Source organism: Nestor notabilis, unplaced genomic scaffold, assembly GCF_000696875.1.
Source record: "Nestor notabilis isolate BGI_N333 unplaced genomic scaffold, ASM69687v1 scaffold6833, whole genome shotgun sequence".
In the NCBI taxonomy this organism is placed as follows: domain Eukaryota; kingdom Metazoa; phylum Chordata; class Aves; order Psittaciformes; family Psittacidae; genus Nestor; species Nestor notabilis.
In genome coordinates, this window is record NW_009923198.1 from 21,715 (window position 1) to 35,148 (window position 13,434).

General features: G+C 37.9%; 1 protein-coding gene across 1 annotated transcript in view; it reads right to left on the bottom strand.

Annotated features, from left to right (window-relative positions):
- The window catches only part of GATB (glutamyl-tRNA(Gln) amidotransferase, subunit B), a gene marked incomplete at both ends in the record, with an annotated part of 32,447 nt that extends 20,898 nt beyond the window's left edge, over positions 1-11,549 (bottom strand). Inside the window, one exon of the mRNA XM_010012010.1 lies at positions 11,399-11,549. Within this exon, the coding sequence (XP_010010312.1) occupies positions 11,399-11,549 (151 nt within the window). The remainder of the gene's footprint in view (positions 1-11,398) is intronic.
- Positions 11,550-13,434: the final 1,885 nt, after the last annotated feature.

The window sequence follows — 13,434 nt, forward strand, 5'->3', positions numbered from 1 at the left end:
GGGGAAAAAGTGGCATAAAAACGTGAAGTATTGATTATTTTCTACGTAGTATTACTAATCATTTAGATGACTAATATGTATGTGTCCCCAGTGTACCGGTGCATACTGGCCAAATCACTGTATATGCACCATTACTCATTCAGTAGTACTACTTTCTGTGCTGCTTTATCGACCTCTGTGGTGACAGAAGGCATTGCAAAGCAGATCTTTCCCACTATGGCATACTGAGATGCCTACCACACCAACCTGCTTCCTCTGCTCTGTTTGACTAAAAAAGACAAACTAAAAACTTGTTTAATACTGCTCCATTTCTGAAGTGACTTCTACTACCCATTCGAGTGATCAAGGCTGTGCACATAAAGCAGAGTTGTTTAAGCAAATGACTACTTTTCCTTCAAACAAGCCTAGCTTTTCAAATAATGTGCAGTGATAAACATCAATTCAGCATGTGAAACTTCCCATGTTAACGACCTAGAATACGTCCTCCAAGCTTGTTTATGCAGTAAGCTGTTATTAAGTCGACAGCTTTGACTAGCACCAAAGATTTAAATTACCGGCTTGAACTGACAAGCTGCCAGTCTGGTATGTTAGCAAAGTGCTGGCCTTGAAAGCAAGCTATGTAGTTCCTGCAACAGCTATGGACAAAACACAAGAGCCTATGAAGCCTTCTTAAACGTTTCTGGTCTTCTAAAATGGAAGCATCTCTCCTAGGTATTCAAAGGAAATCCTAGAGAGCTATCACAACAGGCAACGTAATTTGTTTGTATTGGAAACTCATGAAACACCTTAACAATGGCATCACACCACCAGCACCATTCCCATTGTAGCTACGCTATCCTGCTAGAGCGCCATGGTAACTGAGCACTAAATGAATGAAAGAACAATACAACCAAGATGTCTCTTTTTCTGATACTGCCTATTGTTTACATCTACTTCACAAGTGGAAAGATTCCTTTTAAAAACTTATCATCTTTATTTGCAAGGTCCGTTTAGTCAAGACCTTCATTTTAAATACAATTCAATAGCTATTCAATAGCTATACAAAACTATACACTAACTTCAGTGACACATTCCCACCAAAAGCAAATTTTAACAGCAGGTTTACTTCTTGTATTAACACATTAAAGAAAGTTACGCCCCCTTTGAGGTGAGGATATATGTTTCTATATTTAGTAAATGATCACTTTTACATTTTAAAGAGAGTAGGTATGCAGCTTCTTCTTTTGCTAATGTATACTCTATAGGATAATTGAGCAGGGGGGAAGAAGAAACACCTGGATTTCTCTCCTGGAAAAAGTTCATTTTTACTACCTTTTTTAAAAATAAACCAAAACAATGAAAACACAAAGTAATCTCTGCCATAACAATGACACCCAGGAAGCCTTTAGTTATGGAACAAAGTATGCCTTGTACTAAAAACTAAAATCAAAATAATTTCCCAGAAATTTTAAAAAGTTCTTGATTCTAGGTCACACATAATAAAGTAGATTTCATATTAATTGGCCATCTTAAGACCTTCATTCCTAATTATAATCATGAGGAAATCATCATTAATCAGATTAACGACAGGATTGTTTATCTAAGAAATATTTAATTTTAGCTCCTTTTCATTCTAAATAACAGCTGGAAGAAGGAAGTAGTGCAATGTACTTAGCCACTTCTCTGCAGCCCAGGCAGTAATCTTCAGAAACTTCAACAGATACATCTAATTGTATTTCCCAGTACTCCCATTTCATATTGTTCTGATTTTTATTTGCTTCCACTAATGGATCTATTCAGTCTTACTATTCTTGCTGTGTTAAAGTAGCAACTTGCTCCAATATATGGTTCTTTGAAGTGCAATCATAAGTTAAACTTCAAAATGAACTACTCATATATCTACTCAGTCCAAATGTAATTGTGACTGTTCAGTCTGACACTGCAGATGAGTACTTCAATGCAGCATTTTTCCTTGGCATCCTCCCACACAGAGAGAAGGGCGTAACTGCCTTGTAGCTATGCACATACAGAATGTACATGACAATAAACGAAGAGCTAGCTGTTTCCCAAATGACCCATTTATTTCAATAGGTGTAAAATCAGACCCCATCCTTCTAAGCATACAGTAAAAATGTAAAAAAACCAAGCCAACCTAAGACTTACCATTTGTTTGGTCTGCAAAGACCTCACAGCTTTCAAAAACAGAGGTCTCTAATTGCAGGGGTAAGCCCAAAAGAAGGCCAGCTTCAGCGTTTCAGTGTTCTCAGTGTCTTCTGCATTTCAGTCCAGCCCCTACTTCTCAGTGTATTTCTTGTCCTAACACGAGTGTTATGTTCTTATTCTAAGAAAGGGGCAGGAGTGTAGGGGAGGAAGTACAACAGGCATTTTAAATTAAGATCTTAGATCAATAGAAAGAGATTCCAGTTTAAGAAAAGAGAACCAAATGGCAACTGAGAAACTGAAGCAGCAAAGGAAGATGGGGTCAGGAGGCATTAAATATACCTAAATATATTTTGTAACTTTATATTTCTGCAGCCTGGTACCAAAGATGTATGCTGCTATACAAAACATACTATTATTCCTAACCTTATCTGGTGGCAAAGTTGGCTTGAGGTGATGTAGGACACTCATTCAAGTCAGATCTTAAACCCAGGCAACTCTAATATTTTAGGTACTCAGCTCCCAAACATGTTACTTTAAGTGTACTCAAACTGTAAGAGGACATACTCTCTTGACGCTGAATATCTAGTCTGAGAGCTCATATCACAAGACTTAGAATTGGAGGAAGCATCTGCCAGTGTCAGTGATGACCAGGAAAATTCAGCAGCAGTAGGGAGAAATGCTGACCCCTGGGAGTAAAAAAAACCTGTAAGATATCAACATATACAAAGCTGTTTATATAGTGAATGATTTCCAGGTTTCTTAGCCCTTTGAGACAGGAGTTGCTAAAAAAACCCAACCAATCAAGCAAAAAATAAAAACCAACCCCAAAACACAGAAGGAAAAAGCCATTCAGACCACTGCATGGGCAAAGAGCTCAATGATCTCCATGGAATAGATCTATTTTTTTGGGTGGTAGGAAAGCAGCCAATCTAGTGGTATTGACCCAAAACACTGATTTTTGTGTCTCACATCCCACCATCAGTCACTAAAACCAAATAAACTTCTACCATGCATGCAGAACCAGTTCCAAGCAGAACCCACAGGGAATGCAGAACAATGCAATGGTAATAGTTCATGATATCCATAACCAAATGCTGTGTTTCTATGCTGTTCCCATCAAGAAGTTCAGTATCTCTCTAACATCCATGGCCTCCCTGCTAACAGCAGCTTTCTGCATCTGCCACATGGCTTTTTTTCATCCATCATAAGGATGCTTCCCTCTCTTTATGCCAGTTGAAATTTATAACACTGGTAATGCTATCTGACCCAGGACAAGTTAAATACAGGAAGATCCAGTGAAAACTCTTCACTGTTTCTGGAGGTAGAGGACTAAGCAATGGCCAAAACCTAAGCTACAGAATGTGATCAAATCCAAAGTCAACCAGAGTTTTGAGGTGGACCTTCTCAGACCTTTTTTCCTACACTAAGCTCCACAAAAAAAGGCTTAAGAAGACTTCTAAAACAACATCTGTCTTCTTCAATGTAATCTTGATTGTTTAACTTGTTAAATAGAGAAAACTCAGAGCACTTGAACAGAATAGAGTTTATAAACCAACTCCTGCCCTCTTGATCCTTGCAGATGGGCCTTTACTTGTAGCCTTGGTGAGGGCCAGCTCTGTGCTTTTCCAAGTTGTAACAAATTCTGACCTTTGATACACATTGACTATCATTTTCTATCATAGAATCACAAATATCATGGAATACTTTGGATTGGATTTCTAAGTCTCAGCTATCTGTCCTCTGTTCCTTCTTGCAATCTTTGGGGGTCTGAAAGCCTACACTAAACACACACTAAGATCTCCCAGCCCTTGCTCTGACTCCCTCATTCATTCTCCCTCATACTATATGCCATCTCCTGAAACACTGTTATTTGTTTCCCAGAGAGGCAGCCATCTTTCTCTCCAGGCTGACACAGATCTCTTAAGAGAGCACAACATACAAATTGAGAGCAAACAAGAAGTGCTCAATCACACATAGAGACAAGAAAACATTGATTCAGGAAAACAACAGGACACATAATACAACAAGTCTTGCAAAAAGCTATTAAAAAAGCAAGCTAAAATTATTTGCTTTTTAACAAAGTTGTTCTGGAACAGCAGAACCAATAAAGACTGGTTTCCCATAAACAGTTGTTCTAGTTTGCTTTACCTAAGCAGTGACCTCAACACTCTCTCCTCTATGATTCCCCCAACTTCTCCCCATCCATCAAACGTCCCAAATAGAGTATAAAGTGTCACAAATATCTGAATAGCAGTGTCCAAATAAAGCTTAGATCAGTGCAGAGACTCAACTGCCAATTGCCTCTTCATGTGCTTGCTAATATGTTCACAAAACCCTCTACAAATCTAATTTTTTGAGGCTAATTTGGCTGAAGTTGGCAGTGAAATTGCAAAACTAGAGTTTCTGTACAGAAAACAATGGTTGCAGTGGCAAAAATCTACATATGTAACTAAGAAACACCAGTTGCAGAAGCTTACATAATCCTCTCAAAATCATATATAGTCATATTTAAGGTGGCTGATAATCAGAGAGAAGACAAAGACATAAATACATTTTACCTCAGGAACCAATTACAGCCTAATTGCATCAAGGTAAGTTTCAAACAAAATACATAAACCTAGCAGATATGCAACATTACACACAAGACAGCTAACCATGACGGGAACAAAGACTCAGTCTACAATTATCTGTCATTACTGTTGGACAATGTTTCCCTAAATACCTTTCAATGAAAAAACTCTGTGAAGAAAAAATTGTTAAGAAGAACAAAGCAGCAAGATGTCAGTTTGCTAAGTTAAAATGCCAAGAAATTGGTAAAACCGTGATTGTTATATAAACTTTTGCTTAACAGAGTGTTGCTTTCATACACATACATACTATATACTACCTTGGATTTCCTCAAAGGAGCTCACCTGGAATCAGACTGTTTGTCTACGTGCTGACAGAAAATTCACAGAATCACAGAATAGTTAGGGCTGGAAAGGACCTTAAGACCATCTAGTTCCAACCCCCCTGCCATAGGCAGGGACACCTTGCTCTAGACCATGTCACCCAAGGCTCTGCCCAACCTGGTCTTGAACACCGCCAGGGATGGAGCGCTCACAACTCCTTGGGCAACCTATTCCAGTGCCTCACCACCCTCACAGCAAAGAACTTCTTCCTTGTATTTAACCTAAACTTAACCTGTTTGAGTCTAAACCCATTACCCCTTGTCCGATCGCTACAGCCCCTAATGAAAAGAAATTAATTCAATCAAACATTAAGGATGCCAGAGCCTATATAGTAACTGATAACAGAAGTAATAGAAATTTGCCCCAGAAAATCCACTCACCATTCAAATTTTAAATAAAGAAATTCCTAGTCAATTAAGAAGAACTATGGAAAAGAAAGCTCGTATGTGTTGCAGCAGCAATTTCAGGCTGACTCCAGAAAGGACCGACAGTGATCTATCTAGTTTTCATGTAATGGTTGTACTGTCCAGAAGTATCAACGATGGCATAGTAACTTCAGGAACAGGACTGTGCGAAAGAAAGGAGATACTGCAAACTCCTGCTCCCCACTAAGAAGTAGAAAAATATCTGATAAAGCAAAAGGTAAAGCAATAAAAATAAAACCAAAAGGAGATAAGAGAAAATACATAGCTAATATCACTGATGCATTGAAGGATCTACTGAAATAGGTGATAGCAAGCTGTTTTATCAACTCAATGCCATTCTAGGTGGCAAGTTTACATCAGCCAGAGGGACCTGTTAAGGATGAACAGGAAAACCAACAAGAACAACAAACAGAAAGACAGCTCTATAGTTACCAAGGTGCTAAGGAGACAAAGCCCTACAGGAATTGTTAGCCTTGACAAAAAGATTAAAACACCCAGAATGAGTGTCAGAACTTCTCACAAATAAACAAGACATAGCAAAAAGCAAGAGAAAACCTTACAGGGGACTCCTTCAAAGCTTGAGAGAAGAGCAACAAATGTCACCAAATACATCAAAGCACAAAAGCAGAGGTGTCTCCAGAAAAATGGCATTTACAGTTAAGTATGAAATAAAGTTGAGCTGAGCAACTGCAGTAACTGAGGAAGTGTAACACTTCTCAGACCCCAGTGAAAAGGTCTAGTTATAGAGGCAACCCCCAGGACTGTGAATGATCCTATGAAAGAGAATGAAATTCAATGAGGAACAACCCATGCCATAACACAGCCCTGAAAGTCACCTCCCTCATCTTAGAAGGACCTCTCCTGACCAGTACAACAGCACTGACCTGATCAATAGCTTGAAATTATGTAGGTAGGCTTTAACCCATCAAGCACTCAGATATGCAAGGGTCTGTGAACTGCAAAGGCACTCTCAGAGAGCAATGATTTGAAAGCCTACTTTCCTCCTGTAGTTTTTTTCTCTCTAACTTATGTGTGATTTGCTTTTTAGAGGCTTATTGGGACTGCAAGTCCAGCAAGCTGGTACTGTGTGAGCAACAAAACCTGTTAACCACTAATGATACAATATATGTTGCAAACCAAAATATTATCAAGAAAGAAAAGGACTGCAATAGAAAGGTACCACCAATTTCTAAGAAAACATCTCCTGTTCCCCCCTAAGTACAATTACTACAGTTTTACTGACAGAGGTAACAGCCAGTTAAAGTGAACCCAGACATAAGTAAATGGTTTAAAATAAGCAGGAACTCACTTTTTCCTTCGGGCACTGTCAGTGATTTATTTTTAGAGGGGAGCTCATGGATACAACAACCAAGGCATCATGTGGTCTCAAAGAAAAGAAGAAAAAGTATATAACAGAAGCCAAACCAACATGCATATGAAGATAAGAAGACTGTCCAGTTCCCTAAGAAACGTGTATGCAACTAAAAATGTAGTTATCAAAAGTCATGCTAAAAAGCAGGTTTTTTACAAAGTGAAATAGTACAAGAACAGAGTAAATTCATACGCATGCCAGCAGAAATGTCAAAACAAAACTGAAATCACAAGTTAGTAAAGCAGCTGCTGCAATCACCAGATTTAACAGACACGGGATATCAAAAAAAATCTAGTTTCAAGCTGTAAAGTATAAATTCTGGTCTCAAATGCTGTTTCGGTTCCAGTATGTATAGCTGACAGACAGATCCAGCAAAATCTCACACAAACCTCTCAGTGCCTTCAAAAGCAAAGGCATCAGGTAAATTCTGTATATTAGTAACACCTAAAATTCATCATGAAATCTGATAATCACATAAGACATCTGGAAAAAGACCAGAAATCTGCCACTGCCAAGGATGGATGTGTTCATGTAAAAAAAGGAACTTCCAAAGCACCCTCTACACTCCAAAGCTGTATAATATTACCCTTGTCATGTTCCTGGGCAGCCATCTCAAAGAGCGCAGCACTGCAGGGTGGTGAAGACAACAGCACAATACATGTGCTCTCTGCTGCTGAGCAGTGTTGCAGTGACATTCATCAGCTTTGGAGAAGCCAGACTTTGGAGTTTAAGTTGCCAGCAGTGCAATACCAGAAGGAACAACAGCTAATAGCTGTTCTAGCCCTGCTTTCTTCCATGAAAAGGCATATCTGGTTGTTTAATTGCCATTATACAGGTGAGAGAAGATAGAGTAGGACCAAAATGCTTCCTTCTACACTATTTACAGAGAGAAAACCAAAGAAGTTTAAAACAAGAAGATATGAAAATCTCAGTAGAGGACAGCAGCAATGAGTTAGCTGACAAGCCCTCAAGGATGTGCAGTGGAACAGGAAAAAATTATATATTCATATAAAATCATGCATCTCATTCTACAGCAGCATTCTACAGAGATCTTACTCTGTTTCTTCTGAGGTCAGAAGGTATTTACCTTTTCCTCATTAGAAACAGCCTGATCATTACCAAGTGTTCCAGAAATTCTATCTTAAAAAAAAATCAAAACCCAGATGCTGTTCACACTGTGAAGAGAATGAAATTCAAACGCATGAGAAGGTATCAGAATTTTCAAAATACTTAAAGACTGTAGGGCTAACATTCATTCAAATCTTATTAATGTAAACCTTGGTTATGTAAATCCTAGATTATTTCTTTGTACACTTGCCTACAAAGAATTGCCTACAATAGGATCAGGCTTTCACTTTAGTCATTCAGAAGACAAATGTAAAATGTGCATCGTTTGGTGTGATTAGCAGCAAAGACTAAGCACAGACAAGAAGGTTTCAGACTTTAGCTAATAAATCTACCATCTTATTCCTGTGGCTGAGCTATAATTAATTTCAATCATGAGAATAGATAATAATGGATTCTTCTTCTGTGAGCCCAGTCTTATCTTTATAAGCCTTTATAAAGATTCACCGATTTTTCAAAGAGGATAAATCAGACTGGGAATGCAACCACCTTTATGGATCCTCAGAAGAGTTTTAGATAAATTTGCATGCATGATGCACTATGTGCCACCATGTGTGGCTAAAACTTCCTTATAACAGGTCTGGTGAAGACAGCAAGCTAAGATCATTGCCAAGTCCATTTACCAGGTAAAAAACCCCCCAGGCCTTTGCATACTTCATGACATGAACTGTAATGTATGTAGCCCCAAAGCAATCTCAGTAAGATGCTATCTGGTCTAGTGGTGAGAGGCTCCATCACCACAGGCCACAAAAAAGTGTGCAGAGCAGCACAGGATGCACTGTCCAGTCTCACTACTTTAAAATCTACTTTCATAATCAAAGCTTTGCCACACAATTTTTTTTCTGTGTCATGCCAAACAGCAGTACACCTGCATAGCTATTTTTGCCTGTAGCTGTCTCTCAGAGGCACATTACAAGAGAAGCATAGCGAAATGGCCATGACACTGACCATGTGATGGTCCTTCGAAGGCCTACTTGCAGCAGAAGCATAAAATAAGCTCTGTTACAGCACTGGAAGAAAATACGAAAAGAAAAGATGGAGGAGAGCTAAATACATTTACCTAGTTTTCTCTCTCCTGTGCAAAGGCTCACACCCACACCCACTAATGACCCAGAAATGTATAGCAACCAGAATAGCTCCCTTTAGCACCATTCTTACTGGTCCTGTTGTGAGTCAGCAAATACTAGATGGTTGTCTATCACAACCATCTCATGTCCTTGCAGTAAATTTAAGTCCCTGTAACAGTGAAAACTGTCCCTATAGTTCCGGGTTCATAACAGCAGTTATCCTCTGCTACAGGCAGCACTACTGTATTAAAACTTTTCTCCTATTTTTTTTCATTTCTCAACAGAAGAGTCAAAGGAAAATGCCAAATATTCACCTTCTAAAGAGACTTATTAGGCGATAAACATTTGTTAAAATGTTTCTGGTTTGGTTTGGGTTTTTTTGATAAATACTTGGAAATTTTTAAAAACTATCTTCCATCTTTCAAAATCCACCAAAATCCAATTGTATTTCAGATACTATTGCCACGTACACACAGTTATTTCAAGAAAACAAGCCAAACTGATTGATTCCAGAACAAACACTGGTCTCTAACATTCAATCCTGTGCAGTAAGAACAAGGGGAAAATAAAATTATGATTACTGAATGGATTTTGCATCACATTCCAACATGCTAGAACACGTATTTTGTAACATTCCCTTTCAACTCTATTTGCACCAGTGCTACAGTGAGAAAAATCTTTCTTCTCTTTGTATATAATAAAGTAGCTGGGAGAAGCTAACATAGCATCACTGCTTCTCAGGTACAGTTATATACTCTGCCAAAGCCCACATATGCTGGGCTTTTCTTACAAAGGTCACACCAAGCCTCATTTGTAAAACAGTTTAATGGAGGAAAAGGCCAAATAAAAAAAAACCCAGATAGTAATGTACATAAAAATGAAACTCTTTATAAATACTCATTTTTGTACCATGAAGAACAGTTTTTCTACTTGACTGAAGACAAGCAGTTTACAAGGATTTCTGTGCATTAGCAGAACATTAAGTAGAAGATCTAAAACGAAAATCTTAAACCCTTTTAAATGTTGTGACTATTGACTCCCTAACTTAGTCCTGTCCCCCAATGAAGGGATCTAATTTTCCATGTTTAAGTCTAACTAGATTCTTCTAAAACCAAACAACTGCATAAGATTCCCATTCTCTCTGGAAAAATTTCAACATTTTCATATAGTTAGATCTGAAACTCAGCCCTAAAGTGCCATTGAAACCAGAGTGAAGTCCAAATTTTACCAGCGTCCAAACTTCACTTAGATTTCAATACTTTGCAAACAAAAAATTAATACCTCAACTAATTTCTCAATGTAAGGATCACATGGCATATATCAAGACTTTAGAAATCCAAACATAAGTTAATTCTCAATTCCAGAATATTATTTAAAGCTATATTATGGTGATGAAAAACTTCCAATATATTAAAGAGTTAATATATACCTGCAACTGGAATTCAAGCTTCCACTCTAATAAATATATTCAGTGAAACATTTCTGCATTAAATAATTTGACCCAACTACAGTCTCTGCATGCTTGTTGAATGAGGCAATGCTAAGTCTATTCAATGCTTATTTTCACTGTATAGTAAAAGCTTATACTTTTTAAACTATTATTTTTATATTAAACTTGTTAGATTCCCAGAAAATTCTACAGCAGCACTATCACAGTCATCACAGTTATAATTCAGCTGTGACTTCAAAAATTTACCATGTTGTCACTAAGGAATGTCATTGCTAAGTGTCAGCCAGCTATTCCGCGTTATTAGTCCACAATGTCTCACAGAGATAAGATTTTGTTCTGTTAATAATTGGTTTGCTCTGGAAATACAAATAGTTGACACTTCCCTAAATCACAGACTTATTCCTTAGGAAGCAAAGTACCTCCACAGCAAGACATTCCAAATGGCAAATGACAGCTACATAAACAAACATATGGCAAAGTAACATCAAATGGCCACTTCGAAATCTAAGATGTTCTTCTCTCATAGGATTTTAAGTATCCCTCATATTTAAGGAATTTCCTGTATGGCATACCAACCAAATCTCTCTGACCTCAAAGAAATACCACAATTCATTCAATATTTTGAAGAGACACTCCTTATTTTTTTTAGCTTTGCAGAGTATATCAAGTATCTCTAGTGATAACTAGGGAATGAGTAAATCAAAAAGAAACAGTACTAGGATCTTATGGCATGAAACAACCAGAAAATAGAAAAATATGCAAAAGTAGTTCTACAGTCAAATCTTCGGAAGAACAAAATATTGGAAACACACTTAGAAGCTGTATGACATCAATCCTACTGTAAATTAAGTTGAAGCATAACTTACTGGCAGTGTTCCTGGTAAAGAAGCATCAAAGAAAGATACCACAGAGTTAGGAGGTGCTGCAAACTGGACTTGGGAACCAGAGAAGAGTTTTGAGTTGGAACTGATCTGTGCATGAATTTCCAGACCAACAACTGGTACCCATGGAGCAAGACTGAAAAGGAAAGAGAAGAGAAATACAATTTAAATAAAGATGACATTAAACACCATAAGCATCTAAAAACACAAGAATTAAAAACTTTTCATTTATTCTTTTAATAAAAATTAAACTGTAATTGTAAAAATACGTAAATGATGTAAATACATCTAATTTATCGCAATGGCAGAAGTTGTGCTGCAATAGTGGAGAACTGAGAAACTGAGACTAATTGACAATATATACAGAGGGAACTGTACAGCAAAGTGTCTTCCTTAATACAGAAAAGAATGCCATAAAAAAAGAAATGTAATGGTCTGAAACTTTTAACTTTTCCTTACATGAGAAATCTTAAGAGAAATTAATGAGGCAAACATGCATGCTGGATGAACCCTAATTTGGCATCTCGTGAAAATCACAAAATTGTCATAAATATGTATTACTTTTAGGTAGTTTGAGAAATCTCCAACAGATCGGTGGCATAGTAAATTATGTATTCTTTGTCAGCTAGTCACTTGCATGCTAGGAAAGGTGGCTCTCCAGAGCAGTGTTAGTAGCATATTAGCATAAACATTAGTAATCTGGTAATAGAGAAATCATCATTTCAGCTAGAGAGCTACTGTTCTCTGAATATATTCCACAGAATAAAGCTTCTCCATATCATCTGAAAAGTAATTGCAGTTCTCACATCCATAACCTTTATATGGACAAGAGAAAAAGGTCACCTTTACAGTATGAATTGCCTGACAGTTTCTGTAAGTAATTATCTGGCCTTGTACAAATGAAGTGGCACAAATAATATTTCAGTGATGAAATCACACTTCTATGGCAGACTGCTTCAGCAGTGTAAGTACCCAGATAGCTACAGGAGATAAGCAAGCTATTGAAAAACATCAAACAAATACATCAAGTACAGTGTTCCTTCCAAAGGTGAACATAATACATTGCCAAGATTTCACTTCGCTGTCTGCCCTCCAACAACTGAGGACATCCCCATAAACACCAAACTACTGATGCCAATTAGATCACTGCTTTAGGAAGAAAAATATTATCACAAAGGATTATAGTTCAGATGTTTAAAGGACAATATATTTTCTTTTACTGAACCACAGTATTTTCTTTGGTGTTTTCAACTATTCATAAAATTGTCACAAGGTTTAGAAAAAAAATTGGGGGTTTGGTTGTTTTGGTTTTTAGATTTTGGAGGCCAATTTATTTCATCGTTTCCTGCATTCTTTAGAAATACATCCCCATCACATCACAGCATTAAACTACATTTTTCGCTTGTGCATCAGTTAGTCCTTGAGTCCTATAACCAACACTCATGAGAAACCTGGAGTTTCCTGCCTTGTTTGCTCAACGTTTATGTTTATTTGTGTCTCTAAACAATCAGCAGCATGCTTCTGCCCCTTTCTGCACAACTTCACTTAGGTGATTAGCTGTGCAGAGAAGCCTGAATCTCACCAGAGAACTTGAAAGCTTGTAGAGGCCGTAACTTCCAGCTGTGGGGGGAATAAAATGCTCTGTTCCAGGCACACTGCCAAAGTTTCACAATTCTCCACTGGAAGAGAAACCTTCTTTGGATCAGAATAACCCTTCAAAAAATACTTATGAAGATTGGTGCATGTTGATTATGCTCCAAACACATGAATGCCAAAGCTTCCTAAATCGCTTGCATCGCGTCTGGCTCTTACCACATGTCAAAAGGACACCGCACTACCGCTAAGAAAAACACTGTGCGGCGGGGGTTCAGGAGGGAGGTGACATAAACGCGTGCTGAGAAGGTCCTGCCAGCCAGCAGCAAGCTGTAGATGCCCTACACCGCTCAGAAGGTGGTATTTAAAGTGGGCCCTGCTGCTACCGCACGCCGCCGCCCGGGTGCCGCAGCCGTAGCTCTTGTAAA